Below are 22,726 nucleotides of genomic sequence, written 5' to 3' on the forward strand. Positions count from 1 at the left end.
AAACATAACCGTTACAAAACCAATGCCAAGCTTGTGAACTTTATGTAACTTTCTGTTCCTCCCTGAGAGAAGCATCTCTCTCCCTCCTACTGTTTCTCTGCTCTGTGTGATTAAGGATGTTTTCCTGTTTGCCTGAGTCTCTTGGCTTCAACCTTGCCCTCTTCTTCTTCTCCTTCTCCCTCTACGTCCTGCATGTTGGCCTGGAACAACCTGTTATTTTGCCTTAGCCGCCATAATCGTGACACAGCTCACCACTCCCTACATACGCATCGCCCCCGCGGCTGGCGACAACCAACTAACAGGTCAGACCACCACTACAACTTCCCAGCTCTCTCCTCGTGTGTGTGTGTGTGTATGCCAAGATTGATGATTCATAATGTATGTCTGTTTGTGCATTCTAATGTTTTCTAACATCTGTTTGTTACATTTTGTAGCGTGTGTCTCTTTAAGTCTTAACAAGATGTGCACTGCCATGTTTGAGAGACAGTCAAGGGTTAACTAGTTTACCAGATATCTTCCACTTTGTATTTGTACCTGCCATTTGGTCAGTATTTATCCTGTTCATATCTTACAGATAGTGTGACATGGGATTTGGTACCTTGAACACCTGGTTGTGTTGAAAACATAGAATGTGCTCATTTTCATTCAAGGCAGATGTAGGAGTTGTGAGTGGGGGGGATCATTACAGGCCTCTGCAGCGAGCATGAAACCGAGAAGCTGCACACTCTGGCATGCACGACAAAACCGTCCTGCTCAACCTGCTGTCAGAAAATGACATTAAAATATTTACCAGGCAGGCGCGGCTTCAAAGGAAAGGTGACATCTTTCCTCCTTCTGTTTATACAAGAAGCCAAATGATTCTACCCAGTCACACACAGTCAGACACCATGGGCGTTGTAGGCTTGTTACAGGTCATGGGGAACAAACATTATTCTAAAAGGGAACATTATGTGGATGCTGGGAAAGACATGTATGTTCACAACTTTGGACTTGAGCACAAATTGTGGTACAAATTTGCAACATAGTTTGACACTTACAATTTTCAGGTTTCCCTTAAGTTATGAAACCAAACCAACTGCTACCAGTTAAACTCCAGTTTACATTTTCTAAAAAATGAGTCAGAAACGTCTAGTTTTAATACAACATGGACAACAACGTGTAGATAGGAGTGACCTGCCAGGGGTCGTTAAATATCAGCATTTGTTTTATTTACACTGTTTACGTCCCAGGAACATGATAAATGTACGCAGTGGAGGCCGCTGTGTGGTGTTTCAGGCCCCAACGTTTACACACCCTCCCACACAGAGTTACAGAGGAACACCCTATCCCCCAAAGCACCTCGCATAGTTTGAGTTTGACATGAAACGGCCTCCCTGAAAGCCCGAAAGCTTCACTCCCTTCTTCAAAGCCGGAGATATCTGCCGTTTAAACGTAAAAAGCACCAGTGTTTTATGCCTCTTGGGGCATTCAGTTTGCTTTTGACCCATAAACAGAGATGTCAGGGAGAGGATTTGAAGTAGAAAAGCTTGGTGTGAAAGTAAATGGTTAGAAAGTCCAAAACAGCTGGAGATGTTTTGACGTTTCACGAACAAACTGGAGATACCAAGGGAGTCAAGCTGACCTTGACTGTTCAGTCTTTTAGCTTGGGAATATATTTGAAACTTCTGTTCACATGTGAACACCCAATGTTTTCTGTATTTTTGCCCACGCAAGGTTTACCTGATAGGAGCCAGAAGTCCTCCTTACTGCTTTCCTTGAAGGCCTTTTCCTCACTACCAAAACCCCTCAATAGCGCTCTGGTTATCCAGAGAGCTATATCTAGTGTTATTCACATTTATATGGAATAACTGACCAACTGAGAGACTACCTGCCTGGTAGGTCAATGCTAATAACTGTCTGTCCCCCTCTGGGCTCAACATTGAAGGTCGGCAGGTAGCCTAGCAGTTAGGTCATTGGGTTTGAATACCTGAGCCAACAAGATGAAAGAAATCTGTCTGTGCCCTTGACTCTAATTGCTCCAGGTTCAGTGTTTATAATGGCTGACCCTGACTGTGACACTCCCCCTCAGAGAGTCTCGGGGAGAGTTGGGATATGCAAAAAAACACGTTTCAATAGGACAAATATAAGCACCCAACAGATTGTTATCGTCCAAGGACATGGTCAACCTTGGTAGGGAACCTGGAGGGAAGTCACCCTCTCTCTCCTGGGCCCTCTGTACTCCAAGCCTACCCTCTCTCCCTTCACTTCACACAGACTCACCCTTCGGAGTAAAACAAATTGTTACCGTGGAATAAGCCACCCGTTTGTTAGCCCCCCTATCCGTCACAGCGGTAACAACAATAGTGATGGATGTTGTCACCCTTTGATTGAAGTAGTGGTGGAGGCGGGGAGGAATAGATTGGGGGAAATTGAACGACGTGTCCTGACTATTTTTCATCCCAAACTCATTTAGCGTGAGGAAATGGATAGTTCATCAGGCCGCGGGTTGACGTTCCATCACATTATACAGTCAACAGGAGAGCAGGAGGCTCCCTCTCTCTTTCTGTCTCCTTCCCTCTTTCTCTCCCTCTCTCCTCTACCTCGGTCTATCCTGCTCTCCCCCTTTCATCTCTCTCTCTCTCTCCTCTTGTTTGTTTCTCTCTCCTTCTCCATCTCTCCCTTCCTCAGAGGGGAAGGTCCCAGTACTAGTGAAACAGTGGCTCTTCTATGACGCTGCGAGGGGCCTGGTTATCTCATTGGAACAGATTTGAAATGCCTTGGCCCTCGGTGTGATCACCCGCCACTGCCTGCTTTGGGAATAAATTGCTCCCTAGTATTCCCCCTTATTTTGTGTTTGTGTGCTGCCGCTCACCACACTACAGAACATGACCCAGATTTGAATATCCAAACGCAACAGAGGCAACGTGCTCGAGCTTTGTGTCGCCCGAAGACAATGGGTGTGTAAAAAGGGACAGTTAATGAGTTTATCTGGAACTCTCAGGTGCAGGAGCTGAGGCGAGGGCAAATTACTGCTTCATATAAGGATTGGGGGGAGGGATGGAGGGAAAGAAAGTAGTGCATAAACACATAATGCCAGGAGGGAGGCTGGAGGACAGACGAGGGAAAGGGAAAGCACGGCTGAAGTGTAGAGCAGCGGTGGAAGCCAGAGAGAACATGCAGCTGTGAACTTCACCGTCGTCAGTCAAAAATCAGTTTCATCACATGGAATGAAATGTAACATGGATAGAGGCCTGCTTAGCATAGTAAGAACTGTCACACAGTAAGGCATCAGTATTCCAAGGTTGGTCTTTTCCTGCCATATGGAAAATGGATTGTACGTTGCTGGAGTTTTCCAACTCCTAACCACAGAGTTAGACCACTAGGTAGACTTGAAGACAGCGTTGTTGTAATGAACTATAACCACAGTGTAGGAATTCCCCTTCTCATTTAAAACCTTATGGTCTTACATCGTCAACGCTTCACTGGTAACGGGTCTTAACCCTGCATGAGTCCTTGATGAGAAAGAAGTGAATGACGTGACAACCCTAATGATGATGGTGATGACATGGATCCAAAAATGGCCGCCCGGTGACGGTTGTAACCCATTGTCTTTGACCACCAGGGGCTGCGACCAGGAAGCCTGACGCGGTGGAGCCGGAGAAGCAGACGGACCACACGGTGAAGATCGCCGGGGTCATCGCTGGTATCCTCCTCTTCGTCATAATCTTCCTCGGCGTGGTGCTGGTCATGAAGAAAAGGTCAGACTCCCAAACTGTCTTTGTACTGTCACCTGTATGGTACAGATGCAGCCACTAAAAATACTATTTCCACGATCTGTGTCATTTCTGTACAGACAATTTGTGTGCAATTAGTGTACAACTTTTTAGAGTCTGCAATTGTATACTATGTGTTGCTGTCTACATTAGAGCCCTTTGTCAACACATCAAGAGTTGGTGTATTGAAAGAAGGTTTGAATGTTTCCATGCTCCCTGAGGTCCAGCGTTACCCTGATGCTGTAGATTAACAGGAGACTTGTGTGCATCGTGTAATTACATGAAAGGCCAAATCAAATGAATTCCCTCTGATTGTCCCTTCACCTTCAAAACCCCCTGCATCGTCAACGTCAAGGCTAAATTGTTTATTTCATGACACTGATAAGCACCATGTAAAACTGTTTAATGGCACTGCTATACGGTATGGATTGAAATATTCATACCCCCCCCATGCACTAAAACAAATGCCACTGTATTAATGACCTCGGTAATGGGAATAGGAAAATATTTCAGGGGTTTATCTTGTGGCAGGAAAAACTAGCAAAGATAAGAGGGAAAAAATGTATGAAAGCACTATTTGTTTTCAAAGAGCCAGAGATGCCTGTGGCTGTGTAGCTGCAGGCTAGTTTACATTAGCCCTAGTCCAATGCAAGAGGGAGGGGGGAGGGAGGAGGGGGAGGGAGAGTGAGAGGGGGAGGGAGGAGGGGGAGGGAGAGTGAGAGGGGGAGGAAAGAGGGAGAGGGGGAGGGGGAAAGAGGGAGGAGGGGGTACTACACAGCAGCCCCAGGAACTGATGCTGAGCAGATAGACTAACGGATGCTGAGCAGATAGACAAACAGATGCTGAGCAGATAGACTAACGGATGCTGAGCAGATAGACTAACGGATGCTGAGCAGATAGACTAACGGATGCTGAGCAGATAGACTAACGGATGCTGAGCAGATAGACTAACGGATGCTGAGCAGATAGACTAACGGATGCTGAGCAGATAGACTAACGGATGCTGAGCAGATAGACTAACGGATGCTGAGCAGATAGACTAACGGATGCTGAGCAGATAGATAAACTTCCTCCACACGCACGGGTGTAGCGCAATGGGAGTTTCGGCAGATGTCTCTGGGGTATGAGCTCTATCCTACTCTCAGTATCTAGAGCCCTCAAACTTTACTCCTCATCTAATCAGGGACTGATTTAGACCTGGGACACCAGGTGGGTGCAATTAATTATCAGGTAGAACAGGAAACCAGCAGGCTTGAAAGTTGTAATAGTAGAATGCACAAGGTGCAATTTCTAAATTGGGTAGTGAATCATCAGTTCCTCTTGTCATGTCAGTCATTACATACTGTAGAGAGATATTTATAACAGAAATGTCCAGATCAGCTAGCCCATGTCAGCTCGTGTTTTTTTAGCCTCTAGATTTTGTTGTAATGTTTGAGTCACTCAAATATCACATGAATACACATTATACATGGCAAAATGTATTTTTATTGCACTAAAATAAAACTGGGGAGGGGGGGGGGCGCACAGGATGTTCCCCAATGCTGGAATGGGTGCCTGAGTGAAAACATTTCGGAACCCCTGATCTGAAGTGGTTTCATACTGTACAGTTGTCAGTATAGCTATTGTTCTGTATTTCAATCCAATGACTCTTCATTAAATCATGATGACCTTCATGATTTATTAACTGTTTTTTATTTCAGCCATTCAGGGAATCAGGGACCAAACCACTTCAGCAACGGTTTAGTTGTGTCTTTGATGGTCACACAGTGTATGTGTAAGAAAATGTAGAGGCTTGTGTCTCAGAGTAATAACTAGTGTCAACATTAGTGTTGTATTTGTTATTACTGACCAATGTTCTAGTTCCTTCTTGGATTGTCAAACAGTACATGTGTAAGAGAAAGGAGAGGAATACGTTTATGAATATTAAAGCCACCTCTGTTGTACAAACATGTTATTCCAGCCAGTTCCTGATAAACTTGCTCTCTAAACACAGCTCCAATGAGCTTCCTCCCCTGTCCTCTTCTTGCACTCGCCCACTCTCCAATAACACTACAGCCCACGTATCAGCTCAATAACAACCTATCACCTTCACTGAGGCGCAGGCTGGCCTTTATTGTCATGGCCTGGAGGCAACTCTGCAGAATGGTCACTAGCTGGCACAGCCACAAAGTCATAAAATATGATTTGAAGCCTAACCTTAACCATACTGCTAACCCTAATACCTAACCATAACCTGAAATTAAAACCAAAAAGCTAATATTTGTTTTCCTACATTTTTAAGATATTGCCAATTTTGACTTTGCAGCTGGCCCATCTAGCGGAAATCGCTCATTTCTGCCTCCAGGGCAAGACTCATGACAATAAACGTCAACCTGCCACTAATGCACTATGTTACCCACAATTCTCTCCTGCAACACCTGCACACCTGACTTGCCAATCAACAGGTCACTCCGCCCACCCACTGTAACTGAATGTTGTAACTCTGTGGGCCCACACCCTCTACCCTTCCACGCATGACGTTGTACCCCCAAGCAACCACCTTGCCCTCACAGTCGTACTTGTAAAAAACGTCACTTTATGCCTCCATATCGTGTTTTTTTGCGGGGGTTTCATTTCTATATATTTTTCTCCAGTACATTAATATTTTTCCTTTTCCTTTCCTTCCATTCCATTTCCCCTCCTGTCCCCCACCACTGCTTATATCCTACCACCACCCCACTGGGCAGAAGAACCTATCACTCCTACACTTACTACCTGTAAGTAACCCACTTTGTGACTGAAAACGCTTAGTGCCATGCTTTCTCGATCTGCGACCACCGCCTTTATTTACCATGCATGAAACATCTTGGTGACTTTTCTCTCCTTTCAAACTGGTCTAACATTGGCTAGCAGTTAACATCTAGCAGCTAATGGCTAGCAGCTGATATAAGCTAATGGCTAGCAGCTAACGTAGGCTAATGGCTAATCTACTCACCTCAAGATCCAATTTGAAGTCCAATTGCCAATATCAAAGTGGAATTGCAAAAATTTTGACCATATCATTTATAAATAATGGGTAACATATATAATTGTTCTAAATTAATTGAAAAACTGACACTCAAATGAGGCAAAATGCTTCTTTCTAAATTGTGACCATGTTCCAGCCAATGCTGTAGTTTGAAAGGGGACCTTGATCAGTCACTACTATTATAAAACAGTTAGAAAACCTATAGACGTAGATACTACTATATTTGTCCATAAACATAAAAAATTGAGAACTCCTTTTTCTCCTTGTATTGTGCTTTCTAGAGTATTTTGTGCTTTATTGACTAAGAGGGAAACTGTGTTCTCTGTAACCCGAGTAGCATTGCTCCATTGGAATGGCCAACTAACCCGTCCCATTTTCAGAATAGCTGCGCAGGCGTGAGACAATGAGAGGGAGTCAGTTTTGTGTCCGACTCGCCTCTAGGCCTTACCCTGTTCCAGAATCCACCTCAACAGGTCAACTCCCATGATCCTCTCTGTCTGTGGTCATGTCGGTGCTGCTCATTTTTCCATTTCTTCTCCATGTTTTAGTTCAGTTGTTTTTGCAAGGCACTGTTGACACCATGTAAATTCCTCCTCTGTACCCTGGTACGGTGGTGCTAAAAGCCTACTGTGATGGTGACGGCAGCTTTGTGTATGATGCTATGCACTCTGTGTATGATGCTATGCACTCTGTGTATGATGCTATGCACTCTGTGTATGATGCTCTGCACTCTGTGTATGATGCTCTGCACTCTGTGTATGATGCTCTGCACTCTGTGTATGATGCTCTGCACTCTGTGTATGATGCTCTGCACTCTGTGTATGATGCTCTGCACTCTGTGTATGATGCTCTGCACTCTGTGTGGTGGAAAAGGAGCAAAGAAGGGCTGTAGTATTGTGTATTACAGCTATGCATTTTTAAACAGTATATACTTTCTACAACGCGTTTTGTCAAAACAAGCATTGTGATTGGTTGAGATGCGTTCCAAGCCATGCGTTTTAAGCCGTCCTAAAACAAAAAAGCCATTTACCACGGGAGATGCCTTGGGTCAACTATGTCAGTTGGTTTACTATTTCCAACTCTGTTGATTGTTCAGGTCATTTGCTTTGATTGAAAACACGCAATCGATCCATAAATGATGTGATTCCGGGAAGAAACAGTTATTTGAGAGACAAAAAGGATGGCATTCATGAAGGAATGTGAGACTCGAAATTGAGGTCAGGTGCATCCTGTTTCCATTGATCATCCATGAGATGTTTCTACAACTTGATTTGAGTCCACCTGTGGTAAATTCAATTGATTGGACATGATTCGGAAAGCCCGACACCTGTCTATGGTCCCACTGTTGACAGTGAAAGTCAGAGCAGAAACCAAGCCATGAGGTCGAAGACATTGTCCGTAGAGCTCCGAGACAGGATTGTGTCGAGGCACAGATCTGGGGAAGGGTACCAAATCATTTCTGCAGCATTGAAGGTCCCCAAGAACACAGTGGCCTCCATCATTCTTAAATGGAAGAAGTTTGGAACCACCAAGACTCTTCCTAGAGCTGGCCGCCGGGCCAAACTGAGCAATTGGGGGAGAAAGGGCTTTGGTCAGGGAGGTGACAAAGAACCCGATAGTCACTCTATCAGAGCTCCAGAGTTCCTCTGTGGTGATGGGAAAACCTTCCAGAATGACAACCATCTCTGCAGCACTCCACCAATCAGGCCGTGTGGTAGAGTGGCCACACGGAAGCCATTCCTCGGTAAAAAAGGCAGGTGACTGCCCGCTTGGAATATGCCAAAAGGCACCTTAACAACACCTTAACAACAACAAGATTCTCTGGTCAGATGAAACCAAGATTGAACTCTTGGGCGTCAAGTCTGGAGGAAACCTTGCACCATCCCTACGGTGAAGCATGGTGGTGGTGGCAGCATCATGCTACAAGGATGTTTTTCAGGGAATGGGAGACTAGTCAGGATCGAGGCAAAGATGAACTCCAGAGCACTTCTGACCTCAGACTGGGGCAAAGGTTCACCTTCTAACAGGACAAAGAACCTAAGCACACAGCCAAGACAATGCAGGAGTGGCTTTGGGACAAGTCTCAATGTCCTTGAGTGGCCCAGCCAGAGCCCGGACTTGAACCCAATAGAACATCTCTGGAGAGACCTGAAAATAGCTGTGCAGAAACGCTCCCCATCCAACCTGACAGAGCTTGAGAGGATATGAGAAGAATGGGAGAAACTCCCCAAATACAGGTGTGCCAAGCTTGAAGTATCATACCCAAGAAGACTCGAGGCTGTAATCGCTGCCAAAGGTGCTTCAACAAAGTACTGAGTAAAGGGTCTGAATACTTATGTAAATGTGATATTTCATTTTTTTTTAACAAAACAATTAAGATTGTGTAGATTGATAAGAAGAGAAAAAAAACAAGAGTAAGACCTAACAAAGTGTGTAAAAAGTAAAGGGGTCTGAATACTTTACAAAGGCACTGTACATCCCAGATATGATGACATTTTATATTTTTCTATTCTAGTTATACCCCCCCCCCCTCCTCTCTATATTTGGAGCTTGTTGCTTGGATTTCTAAAGGAGATTTTTCTTGGTGACTTCCGGAAAATGCTCTTTGGTTTGTTATTAACTGTCACTTAGAGGGATGAGTGGGATTCTTAGAGAAAGATATGGTGCTCTGTGACTTTTGTGGAATCTGACTTTTCTCTTTCTACTTTCTGTCCCTCGTGTTCTCTCACTTCCTCCCCTTATCTATTTCTCTCCCTATATCTGGTTCTCTAAACTCCTCTCATGCTCTTCCCCTCTCTCTCCGTCTTCCTCCCTCTCCCCCTCTCTCTCTCCTTGGCCGTTTAAGGAGGAGTAATATGGTAAATGGTGTGAGATTATGCCTCTCAGTTCGCGTCAGGGCCGCCGAGCCAAGCTCATGTTTAACAGCGAGTCGCTTGCCACTCGCCTCAAATTGAGCAGTCACACGCACCCGGCGCTCTAATGAAATATTGAATGCAGTTTGTCTTTGATCCAACGCGCCATGTGCCAATTATAGCAGAGAGGGCAGAACAGGTGGAGGCAGGGGAGAAGGAAAGAGAACAAGAGGTCTCTGAGGAGAGATAGATGGAGGCAATTCACCATTACCTACCAAGCCCTCCTCCTTCCCTGTATCTGTGCAGTATATAAAGTTGTACTTCATTTTATACTCGCTAACTCCAAAGATAGGCCAAGGTCTGTCCAGTTTTTAAATTAGCGTTACTAATGGTCCATTTCTCCATTGGGATACATTGAAGTGAAACAGATCAGGTAGTAATCTGTACAGTCTATGATACTTTGTTCAAATGGACTGCTATGAGGTAGAAGTGTTGTATTAGATTGGGTAAGAGCTATAAGGTAAAGAGCACTACGGTCTCCTATAGCCTGAAGGCCTCTCAAGTTCTACATCCCAGCTCAGCTAAATGCTGAGTTTAGGCTTCCCAAATGTCACCCAATTCCCTATATAGTGCACAACGTTTAGTAAAACATTGTGTGCTAAATATGTGACTAGGGTGTCATTTGGGATGCAACCTGGCTGCGTGACTAATGCAGAACCGCCAAGATCCCTCCATTATTTCCCTGGTTGCCTTGTCTGAAGGCATGGTAAAACATCTTGATAAAACAAGAGGAGTAACTGCCTGGGATGAAGGATGAGCTGAGTGGGACGCTTTCTCTCCATATTCCCTCCCCGGCACTTCTTTCTTTCTCACACACTCCTATACGCATGCGCACACACTGAGAGACAGAATGTGTAAGCACTTCCAAGGGAATCCAGAGAGAAGGGCCCATTTTTAATACTGTGAGCTTAAAGCAGCCAGGTGGGGCCCTGCCCGCCGTGTGAACAAAACCTTAATTAAATCCTACAAGGAAGGTTTCACGCAGAACAATAATCAAATTAATTACAACAATGGAATGCGCATTTGTCTGGCTGACAGGCACTGTCATTCCCGAAGAAGAGCAGGGAATTTGGAGAAAGGAGGAGGTGGTGGTAAGAGGGAAGATGAGAAGACCATTTGGCCCATCTGTTGGGAGACTCGACAAGGTTGTCCTTTAACTCCCTTTCTTATTAGGGTAACAGGTCATTATTGAACGTTAGCCTTTAGCACCCAGCCAGCACGCGCCGCGAATAAGCCGTCCTCTCTGATGCTTGTTACATGAGAGGTGGCAGCACTTGCACGCTGCGGCCCTAATAAAGGTGTACACACACACACACACTCCTAGCCCTGTTTGTGTGCTAATGGTCGGCATACACAGACACTGTCTTCACCTCACCACAGTTTACATTCGCGTCACCCTGCGATACGTTAACGGCACTAGTCTCCCGCTTCTCATTCGATTAGCATACATAACCCCTAAAGTGCAGGTGTCTCATGAATGGCGTGGTAAGTAATGTTGCCAAACCTCCTAAGCAGCCCATTGGAGTGTGTAATGTGATTATAGAATAGCATCTAAGTACTGTTCTGTGTTCAGGTTCTCAATAGAACCTTCACGTTATATGATCTGACTAGAGGAACTGGAGTAGGATGGAAAACGGGGACTCGTTGTTTGCCTGTTAAAGCCACCGTTTTCCCACGGTCTTAATGAAATGGGTGACTGTTTACAGTTTGATGGTCTCAGCAGCCAGTTACTACACCCAACAGTTACTACACCCACCTTCCATTGTATCAGGGGTCGAGGGTCGTTCAGTTGGGTCGTTGTGGAGCACGCTTTTGTGTTGTGGCTCCGGGGCTAATGAAGGCCCGATGTCACACGGGCTCTTTCTCTTGGGAATAAAGGATGTGCCGCCAACACTTGTGACCCCCAGGGTTTAAACTCTGGTAAACGGTGTCGTGGGTGATTGGAACATTTCTAAGAGCTCCCGGTCTTAATTCAGCTCCGCCTCCACAGTCAATTCAGACTAGATTCATTTGGTTTGGGAGCCCAAAAAAGCTCTTCTCTTTGTGTCATTGATTTGATCAGGGGTGTTACTGGATCAGCCTCTTGTCTGATGCCGCCATTGTAAGTGGAAGTCAAAGTGCAGATCCAAGTACAAGTAAGAAATTACTGCTCACGCCACAAACATAAAGCCTTTGATTCGGCGACTACATTTCCCATTAATTTTGTGTGTTAGGCTACCATAGGGGGAGAGCTGGCCATTCAGTTAGGTGTTTTCATTTATCTTTCTCTCTCTCACGCTCTCTCACGCACATTTTTGGGGGTTGGCGTGTTTTTCCCCGGTATCTCTGAAGACTGTGTATTGGTTTTTGTTGATTTTCAGCTAGGCAATTACTGTCGCGACACTGTACATTACAATTTGTCTTTCTCTCCAATCTTCTAGGCTTTGAGTTCCTTCTCAGTAACCTTGGTTTTCCAGTTGGTTGAATGGAATGAATAGAAAAACATACCTTATAGCTGAATTCTAGCTAACATAGTACTAATGTTACACTGTAACAAGCGTCCAATCATATCTATGTGCTTGTAGAAGTGCATTTCCATTTTTTGTATGAGAAGAGACATTTCCTTTTCCATCAATGACCCGACATACTGTAAATGAAAAGGGTTGTATAGCATGTATCTAACTGTAACATGGAAACATACTCTACACTTCTGTCTAGATAGATATGCACGCGTCTTTCCAAATGGACTTGATGGAACCAACCATGCTTTATGATCTGGGTGGAAGCAGTTCGAAATATTAAAAAGTAACATGTTTCATGATTCTACATGAAGGAATGGCAAAAGAGTTCCGTCTTCAGAGTCCCTGGTCAAACATCATTAGGTTTAGTGGTATGTTTTATTTTTCAGTGACTTGTTGGTACAAGAGAGAGTACATAAATATGGCTGGTAATAAAGTGCTAGACCAGCCTGTTATTTTGACGGTTGGATAGAGCCCTGGGGTGTCAACAGCTAATCCCCACGCCAGCCTGCTGTTTATACAATGAATTCCACTAGCTGGCTCTTATGTCTATGTACGAATTGTTTCGAATGTAGCCTAGATCTCTTGTCATGGTCTGACAGTTTCTCTACATGGTTGAATGAATTTGCCTTCACCGAGGTACACTAGCTAGCCAGTGAGGAGGATAGCTAGTCTCGTCTGTCTGTCTCTCTCTCTCTCTCTCTCTGTGTACAGCTCATGTGGAGGCTTCCTACCAGCATCACCTGCAACACTGTCATTAAACTGTCTGAGTGGTGTGGCTTAGTATTTCCCCTCTCCCTCGCACACTGTCCCTCCCCTCACGCACCAACAGATCACAGAAACCATCAGGCAGACGTGCTGTTATTTATTAATCTATAAAGACCAATTAAAATAGCAAATGGAGCCGTCTCAGTCAAATCCTTTATAGGTCAACGTTACGGGCTGTGTGTTTTTTTTAATTTTCTGGTATCGTAGAGAAATCAAATCAAATCAAATTTTATTTGTCACATACACATGGTTAGCAGATGTTAATGCGAGTGTAGCGAAATGCTTGTGCTTCTAGTTCCGACAATGCAGTAATAACCAACGAGTAATCTAGCTAATGAATGTGGAGGATTCATTGAGGTCAGGAATGCTCCAGTTCCTTTAGTACAAAATGTAAATGTGCATTCTTGCAGTGCATTAGGAATGAGGTTTTGATTTTGGCTTTTAAAAACCAGTTGGTTATGATCAAATAGGATAGCCACACAAATCAGGGTGTGTCTTGATGTTTTTGTTGCCCAGTAGAACATGTGTAATAGTGAGGAATTAGGACCCCAACTGTACACTCGATGTGAAACTTAGGATGCTGTTAAAGTTCATGTTCAGCAGAGTTGAGGTCTTGTGCTCTACCTTTCCATTCCTCCATGTTTCCATGTGACAGATGAGATCTTTTCCAGTGAACCCGCTCTTCTTTGAGGTGATGCTCCTCTCTCACTCTCTCCCTCTCTCTTTCTCTCTTTCCCTTTCTGAGCTGGCTGACACCTCGTCAGTAGCCCCAAGGCTCTCATTCTGATGCGCTTCCTACATGATCAGCCCTACATACAAATACATGTGTTTGTCCCCTGGAGAATCTAGTACGGTCCCCACTCTGTTTTACCATGGGATTTCATGAGCTGTGTCAAGTGTAGACGACAGTCCGCAACGATTCAAACTGTTACGCGTTGATAGTCCTAGTCATATGTAAAACATATTTATGCAGCGTTTGGCGACGTGCATCTCCAACATTCTATTAAAGATGCATTGCTCAACTGAATAATGAGATGATGGTGCACTGCGTTATTGTTCCATGTTAAAGACATGGCAGCTTATTGTAATGGACTCAATGTATTGTAATATGGTGAATTATACGGACTTGTTAAGGCAAGATTCATGAAATAGGAATTTATGAGTACAAAACGCTTGTTGAACAATTACATAATTATATTCTAATTCTATTTATTCTTTGTGTGGGATTTTCTTTTTTCCAAATGCCATTAAAAATCTGCTTGATATTCACATTGTTGCAACGTACCTGTTGCACTCCTCTCTGTACCCGTTGCGAGGTTGTAGCGGCAGAAAGGAGAATCCAGCTTTGTGAAAGGGGTATCAGTGTTATTTTAACGAGAGACTACAGTGCCTTCAAAGTATTGACACCCCTTGACTTTTTCCACATTTTGTTACAGCCTGTAACACAGTACCCCATAGATCAACTCTGGAGTAAAAAATATGCTAAGTTACATGGACGTCCTCTGTGTGTAATAATAGGGTTTAACATGAAATGACGACCTCATCTCTGTACCCCACACACACAATTATCTGTAAGGTCCCTCAGTTGAGCAGTTAATTTCAAACACAGATTCAACCACAAAGACCAGGGAGGTTTTATAATGGGGCAAATCCAATTCAACACATAACTGAGTACCACTCTCCATATTTTCAATCATAGTGGTGGCTGCATCATGTCATGGGTATGCTTGTAATCATTAAGGATTGGGGAGTTTTTCAGAATAAAAAATAAATGGAATAGACCACATGCAAAATCCTAGAGGAAAACCTAGTTCAGCATGTTTTCCACCAGACTCTGGGAGATTAAATCACCTTTCAGCAGGACAAAAACGAGGCCAAATCTACACTGGAGTTGGTTACCAAGAAGATGGTGAATGTTTCTGAGTGGCAGAGTTACAGTTTATACTTTAATCTACTTAAAATTCTTTGTTAAGACCTGAACATAGTTGTTTAGCAATGATCAACAACCAACTTGACAGAGCTTGAAGAATTTTGAAAAGAATAATGGGCAAATGTGACACAATCCCAGTGTGGAAAGCTCTTAGAGATTTACCCAGAAAGATTCACAGCTATAAATGCGACCAAAGGTTATTCTAACTTGTATTGATTGACTCATGTGGTTGAATCTAATCAAGGTATATTAGTGTTTATAAAATGTTCTTCCACTTTGACAGAGTATTTTGTGTAGATCGTTGACAAAAAAAATTACAAATCAATTTTAATCCCACTTTGTAACGCAACAAAATGTGTAAAAAGTCGAGGGGTGTGAATATTTCTGAAGTCACTGTAGCTATCTCTAATCAAAGGCTACTATATGAAAGGATACAGTGCCTTGCGAAAGTATTCGGCCCCCTTGAACTTTGCGACCTTTTGCCACATTTCAGGCTTCAAACATAAAGATATAAAACTGTATTTTTTTGTGAAGAATCAACAACAAGTGGGACACAATCATGAAGTGGAACGACATTTATTGGATATTTCAAACTTTTTTAACAAATCAAAAACTGAAAAATTGGGCGTGCAAAATTATACAGCCCCATTAAGTTAATACTTTGTAGCGCCACCTTTTTCTGCGATTACAGCTGTAAGTCGCTTGGGGTATGTCTCTATCAGTTTTGCACATCGAGAGACTGACATTTTTTCCCATTCCTCCTTGCAAAACAGCTCGAGCTCAGTGAGGTTGGATGGAGAGCATTTGTGAACAGCAGTTTTCAGTTCTTTCCACAGATTCTCGATTGGATTCAGGTCTGGACTTTGACTTGGCCATTCGAACACCTGGATATGTTTATTTTTGAATCATTCCATTGTAGATTTTGCTTTATGTTTTGGATCATTGTCTTGTTGGAAGACAAATCTCCGTCCCAGTCTCAGGTCTTTTGCAGACTCCATCAGGTTTTCTTCCAGAATGGTCCTGTATTTGGCTCCATCCATCTTCCCATCAATTTTAACCATCTTCCCTGTCCCTGCTGAAGAAAAGAAGGCCCAAACCATGATGCTGCCACCACCATGTTTGACAGTGGGGATGGTGTGTTCAGGGTGATGAGCTGTGTTGCTTTTACGCCAAACATAACATTTTGCATTGTTGCCAAAAAGTTCAATTTTGGTTTCATCTGACCAGAGCACCTTCTTCCACATGTTTGGTGTGTCTCCCAGGTGGCTTGTGGCAAACTTTAAACAACACTTTTTATGGATATCTTTAAGAAATGGCTTTCTTCTTGCCACTCTTCCATAAAGGCCAGATTTGTGCAATATACGACTGATTGTTGTCCTATGGACAGAGTCTCCCACCTCAGCTGTAGATCTCTGCAGTTCATCCAGAGTGATCATGGGCCTCTTGGCTGCATCTCTGATCAGTCTTCTCCTTGTATGAGCTGAAAGTTTAGAGGGACGGCCAGGTCTTGGTAGATTTGCAGTGGTCTGATACTCCTTCCATTTCAATATTATCGCTTGCACAGTGCTCCTTGGGATGTTTAAAGCTTGGGAAATCTTTTTGTATCCAAATCCGGCTTTAAACTTCTTCACAACAGTATCTCGGACCTGCCTGGTGTGTTCCTTGTTCTTCATGATGCTCTCTGCGCTTTTAACGGACCTCTGAGACTATCACAGTGCAGGTGCATTTATACGGAGACTTGATTACACACAGGTGGATTGTATTTATCATCATTAGTCATTTAGGTCAACATTGGATCATTCAGAGATCCTCACTGAACTTCTGGAGAGAGTTTGCTGCACTGAAAGTAAAGGGGCTGAATAATTTTGCACGCCCAATTTTTCAGTTTTTGATTTGTTAATAAAAAAGTTTGAAATATCCAATAAATGTCGTTCCACTTCATGATTGTGTCCCACTTGTTGTTGATTCTTCACAAAAAAATACAGTTTTATATCTTTATGTTTGAAGCCTGAAATGTGTCAAGAGGTCGCAAAGTTCAAGGGGGCCGAATACTTTCGCAAGGCACTGTATATTTCCAAGTACCACTGCTTTTGTTCACTCCCAGTCGCTGTCATTCTTTAATGATATTATGAATCCCTGATCCTTTAGAGGACATTTACCTCGCAGGTCACACACCACTCCGTCTGTGGTTTCACTCTGATAATGGAGAGACATTACAGGCCATCTCCAGCAGGTCTCTGTCCACAGCCGCTGCCTCGGGCCTCACCACTGGTCCTCCAGAGCCCCCACTGCCAACCATTAAGATTTATCTTGGCAAAACGACAACTAGAATGGGTTTTATGCAGTGCTCTCTCTGCCTGCTGCCTTGGACAGAATGCCTCGCTCCAGTGTAGGGTACCGTTCTCCTCCGCCTCCTCATTGTTGCCTAGGGGCCATCAGTGACCAACACGGTAGGAGCTTTTATCCTTTTATTTATCTGTCTGTGGGCACAGAGGGGAAGAAATGTGTTCTCTCTTTAACACTAGAACTGCCGTTCGGCCACTAACGTGTGATATTATACATTTTAAAATCATCTCCCCCCAAAAAAGCGATGTCATGCTCCATCCCTAACTTTTCAGAAATGTTTGTATTTTACATTGCTCATTTGTCAGAATTTAGAAATCACTAACAGAAAAGAGCATTTTTTACATAAAAAAACCCCAACCTATTCCCAACCAAACGGTCAAGATAATGCACTGTAGGACATTGATACCCAGCTAGGCACTAATGCGTCTCTATCTCCTCACTGAATGAATGACAAATGGATGAATGGGGTATAACTGTGCTTGTTACTTCACAATTTAATTGAAATTAGGCCTAACTGAATGATGAGTTTGAAGATGTTAATTTAATTTAGAAAGACAATTGTGTAATGATGAGTTTGTTATGCCTTTTATCAGCTTTGGCACTCGGTCAAATAATTTGCCTTGCAGGTTGATTATCATTTTTATTTTATTTTACATTTAATAAGCTGTTTTATTTACTAGAACTCTAACTAATGTATTGTAATGGTAACAAAAACATGTTGCGTGTTGCAGTAGAATAATGTACAACATATCCTTGACTATCCCAAGTTGATGAGCGAAGGGAAGCAAACGATGCCAGCCCACTGAATGAATGACAAATTGATGAATGGGCGATAATTGTGTATGTTACTTCACAATCCAATTGAAATTAGGCCTAACTGAATGATAAGGAAGGTGAAGAGATGGATTTAATTTCTAACAACAGTAGTGTAATGATGAGTTTGTCATGCCTATCATCGTTGGCCTTCGTGTTAATAATTTGACTGCATGCCTTGTGGGTTGATACCATTCTTATGTTTTACTTTGTAAAAATAAGCTTTTAAGGGACGCAAAAACACGCTATGTGTTGCAGTACACCTTTGGAATAATGTGAAACATGTCCTTGTCTCTATCCAAGGTGATGAGCAAGGGGAAACAAACAATGCCAGTCAGCCTGCACAGCCGGAACTACACCTAAACTCAAAAAAACTCATTTCACACATAGTTAGCCTGTAGACAAGATTAAATTGGCAATAGTCTGATTGATGGTATTATTAGGTGTCAAATTGTACATGAAGAGATGGGCGCAACTTGTAATTTCTTCTTCTTCTGATAGAATATATGAAATGCATTTATTAGACTGTTAGAATGCATATGTTCTTGGCTGGAAGTATCCAGAATTGGCTTTAGGACTTTTTCTCAACGTGCTCTAGCGGGGACTTATAGGCTGAAGGCAATGCGGTTCTAGTGTTAAAAGCCTACAGTCTTCATTTTCCATTTGCCTTCTCTCGTCATCTGATTCCATTCGGAGGTATGGTTTTTCCAGGTTAAACTTTTAAACGGCCCCAAAAGGTTACGCTTATGCAAAGATCTGGAATAGAAGGGACCAGGCTGTGGCATTAGGTATGCATGTGGGCCATGGATGGGAGCGAGCTCTTATGTAGCGATGGGGGGGTGGTTTAAGGGATGGAGGAGGTAAACAACCATAGTTCATACTGTATCTCTCCACTCAGCCCCTGCATTTCTCTCCCCGTTCCCCTGCGTCTCTCTCCCCGTTCCCCTGCGTCTCTCTCCGCGTTCCCCTGCATCTCTCTCCACGTTCCCCTGCCTCTCTCTCCACGTTCCCCTGCCTCTCTCTCCCCGTTCCCCTGCCTCTCTCTCCCTGTTCCCCTGCCTCTCTCTCCCCGTTCCCCTGCATCTCTCTCCCCGTTCCCCTGCATCTCTCTCCCCGTTCCCCTGCATCTCTCTCCCCGTTCCCCTGCATCTCTCTCCCCGTTCCCCTGCATCTCTCTCCCCGTTCCCCTGCATCTCTCTCCCCGTTCCCCTGCATCTCTCGCCCCGTTCCCCTGCCTCTCGCTCCCCGTTCCCCTGCATCTCTCTCCCCGTTCAGGTCGTTTTTTTTGTGTGTTTGTGTGTTTTATAATGGTAGGCTATAATCCCCCCCATCCCCCTAAAAACAGTTTTTTCCCCCTAACTATTACACCAATACAAAAGCTTTTGTAGCTTATCTATACATAGTGCAAATATTGTACACTAGCAGCAGAAAATATTAGCATTTAGCGAGCAAGGCCTCTTCACGATGCCTCCTCTGCCTTTGCAACTTCTGCACTGTACCCCAACATGGTCTCTACCCACCTGTGTGTGTGCCAGCCAACTTTGCCAACCAACACACCCATTAAAGGGAATCTCTCATGTGAAGCCGTGCGTTTCCCTCCTCCTCTGCCAGTGTCACTCATCACCCAGCCCCTTCAGCAGCGCAGCACGCCACTGCTTCCTCTGTCGGGATTGATGACAGCCACACTGTCACAAAGTGGAGACAATCTGTCATTTGTCATCCCCCTGCCCCGGTGGTGCCTCACTGAGCCAAGATGGCTAGCGTTCTTTCATTCTCTTCTTTTAGTCATTCTTGACACCAGATCATTTTTTAGGTTTGGGCTGAAAGGTTCAGCCTGCGAGCACTTAGCATAACAAAATACACTCTTGTAGAACATCGTTAGTGGAAATGTTTGTACTTTGAAGCGAGACCATTCACTGGGAGCTCTTGGAGTACTTGTAAGTTTGGACAAAATCTTACTGCCCCCCCTCCTATGTTCACCTGAACCTCTCAAAGTATTTCTGAACCTCCAACCTTGTGCTCCTCTGGTAAAAGCAGGCGACCCATCGATCCAACACCTTGGGCAACACATCAGTCCCTCTACCTTCGTGACATTTTTTTCCCTGATTGGAGAGACTGTGAGGAGCACTTTCACATTTATTTTCAATTTTCTTTGCGCTCGCTCTCCACCGCCGCTCCCCGAGACAGATCGAGTCCTGACATTTGCAGGGAAATGGGCTGTGCCACCGCGCTTTGTCAAATCTCACAGCTGTTTGGGGAAAGGTTTCAATCGCCCGCTCTCCCGGGTGGGCACATGAAACACAGACCCTTTTTAGAAAGGCGCAAGCATCTTGAATGAAAAAGGAGATGGAAGCGCCTTTCCCCTATTTGTCAAAGTCCCCAAGCAAGAATTGGATTTGAACATCGCGACAGGGTTAGCGAAAGTAAATGCCATTTTGCATTGCCTTGGAGAAACTCAAGTTTTAAACTCCTTTAAAAAGTCATATTGTGCACACTATCTCATCAGTCTCTGTCTTTGTAGTAGGCCTTGCTAAGACCATGCATACCGAGCTAAACTAGAGCTCTTTATTTTATTTTACAGTTTACCATTCTATCTCAAGGTGAGGAATACACTTAGTTATTCCTGTCCAATCTGTCACTGCTGTCAGCACGTAAATTCTATTATTCCCTTATTTATTCCCTTTTTATTTCACGGTAACTCTATAATCCCCCGATTGCATGCAGATGGTGAAACCTTGGCCTGTGAGCGTTTGTCACCTCCCAAGCATTTATGTTGTCTGGATGTTGTCTGGATTGTTCTATTTCTATTGTCGTTAACTTTGACACCCTCTATTTAGCTCTCTTTATTCAAAACTAAGAAAGAGAATGAGAAAAAATAAACAAGTAAATGAAGTCAACAAAAACACACAAATTGCAGAAACTTTTTTTTTCATTCTGCCGAATTAAACAAGCGTCGACACCGCCAGGGCCCTAATGTCAACCATTAAACACTAAGATTCAATTACAGAGTAGGAGTAGTACTTAATCTTTCCCCGGGTAGCCATTGTTCACATTGCACCCTGCACTCCAAGACGGAAGGAAGCCATGCTAGAAACCGAAGCTCCCTCTCCTCCAACCCCATACTAAATCACCTATTACCCAGCGAGATGACAAGGTGCATTAAATGTCACTTTTCACGGCAAACAAATTTGGAGGAACAGTTAAAACTATTAGCTTCCTGTCGAGGGCCTCCCACTCAAATAGATGTTTGGTGGCAGCGGGGAGTCGGGCACTGCCATACGGAGCGAGCCGGCTGCGAAATCGAATCCAAGCAGATTGATTCGGCGACTGTGGCGGGAGAGCTTCATTAACTCATAGCTGTCCATTAGCCACTAGTCATTCTCTCCGGCTTTTTAGGGATCACATGCCGTCTCCGCGCTGAGCGGCTGTGTTTACCACAGTAAAGGCAGAGGGAAAGGCCATTATACCCCGCCACCCTTCTCCCATCAGGCCAGGTAGAACACCATGAAGTGGAGGCTGAACACTCAAGCTGTTAACCACCTTGAGACCAAATTCTAAGAGCCTCTCTGCCATGGCAAAGAAGATGGGCCATATAATAATCCAGTATCGTCCTTCCCTTCACACATTTTCCATTGTTTTCTCTCCTTTGTGTTATTGTTTTTCTTTGTCTGAGACCCTTTTTATCTCACATCTAGCCGGTGATCCATGACACGTTTGTGCTGGAGTTTTGCCTCCAATTTAAAAGAAACCGGGCATGACTTGTCTCCCGCTCGGCAACATGAATTCACTAAATTGGCTCAATAGAGTTTCTGCGATAACCATCTCCTTCTGTAATTTCAAAAGGCTCTTCCCAGACACTTTCATTTGTTCCTTAAGTGCAAAGAGGGAAAGAGGAGAGCGCGACCACTCAGTGACAAATCTCTGCCTCCCAGGCTCGCCTCGCAATTGAGAGGAATGCAGATTTAAATGACAAGAGGCAGTAAATTCCAAAGCGGGTGTTTGCAAAGCACTACAGTGTCTAAGATTTAAGCTCCCACAGTTAGTTATATTGCACCCTTCTTCAGAGTGGTATTACTGTCTGAAATCCCCTTGTAGTAAATCAGATTATATTAATTGCAGATATAAATTTGCATTCACTTGAAATACCTGCTCGTTTAAGACACCAAACAGACCCAATATTGGCTTATCCGCTGAGTCTATTTGCATCCAATTGGATATTGTGGGATTTATCTATGTCTGCTTAATTTTCTAATAAATCTCTTGAAATTATTACAATGAATTGGATGCTGAGACTTCTCACTTACTGTAGTAGAGTTAATAAATCTGATCTCTGCTGAATTAGCTCTAAAAGAGAAAGCCCAATCACTAGGGCCTGGGGAGATTTGTTCAAACACACTATGAAAATAGCCTTAATTACACTGAACAAAAATATAAACGCAACATGCAACAATTTCAAAGTTACAGTTCATATAAGGAAATCAAGCAATTTGAAAGACATTCATTAGGCCCTAATGTATGGATTTGACATGTTGATCACGGATCTTAAAAAAAAGGTAGGGGCTGTTTCATCAGCTTCTTGACATGCCACACGTGTTCAGTGGATGGATTATCTTGGCAAAGGAGAAATGCTCACTAACAGGAATGTAAACACATGTTTTTTCACAAAATTTGAGCAATAAGCTTTTTGTGAGTATGAAACA

At 43.7% G+C, this 22,726-nt stretch overlaps 1 protein-coding gene across 12 annotated transcripts in view; it reads left to right on the plus strand.

The window, feature by feature from the left end:
* The window catches only part of LOC112215327 (receptor-type tyrosine-protein phosphatase mu-like), a 333,484-nt gene that overhangs the window by 231,639 nt on the left and 79,119 nt on the right, over positions 1 to 22,726 (plus strand). For 4 of the 12 annotated variants that reach the window (XM_042298786.1, XM_042298787.1, XM_042298789.1 and 1 more), the window contains exons 14-16: positions 228 to 302; positions 3,602 to 3,737; positions 6,479 to 6,508. In XM_042298786.1, coding sequence (XP_042154720.1) covers positions 228 to 302; positions 3,602 to 3,737; positions 6,479 to 6,508 — 241 coding nt within the window. The remainder of the gene's footprint in view (positions 1 to 227; positions 303 to 3,601; positions 3,738 to 6,478; positions 6,509 to 22,726) is intronic. The other 8 variants (XM_042298788.1, XM_042298795.1, XM_042298797.1 and 5 more) reach the window with 3 other exon arrangements.

Source organism: Oncorhynchus tshawytscha, linkage group LG16, assembly GCF_018296145.1.
Source record: "Oncorhynchus tshawytscha isolate Ot180627B linkage group LG16, Otsh_v2.0, whole genome shotgun sequence".
In the NCBI taxonomy this organism is placed as follows: Eukaryota; Metazoa; Chordata; class Actinopteri; order Salmoniformes; family Salmonidae; genus Oncorhynchus; species Oncorhynchus tshawytscha.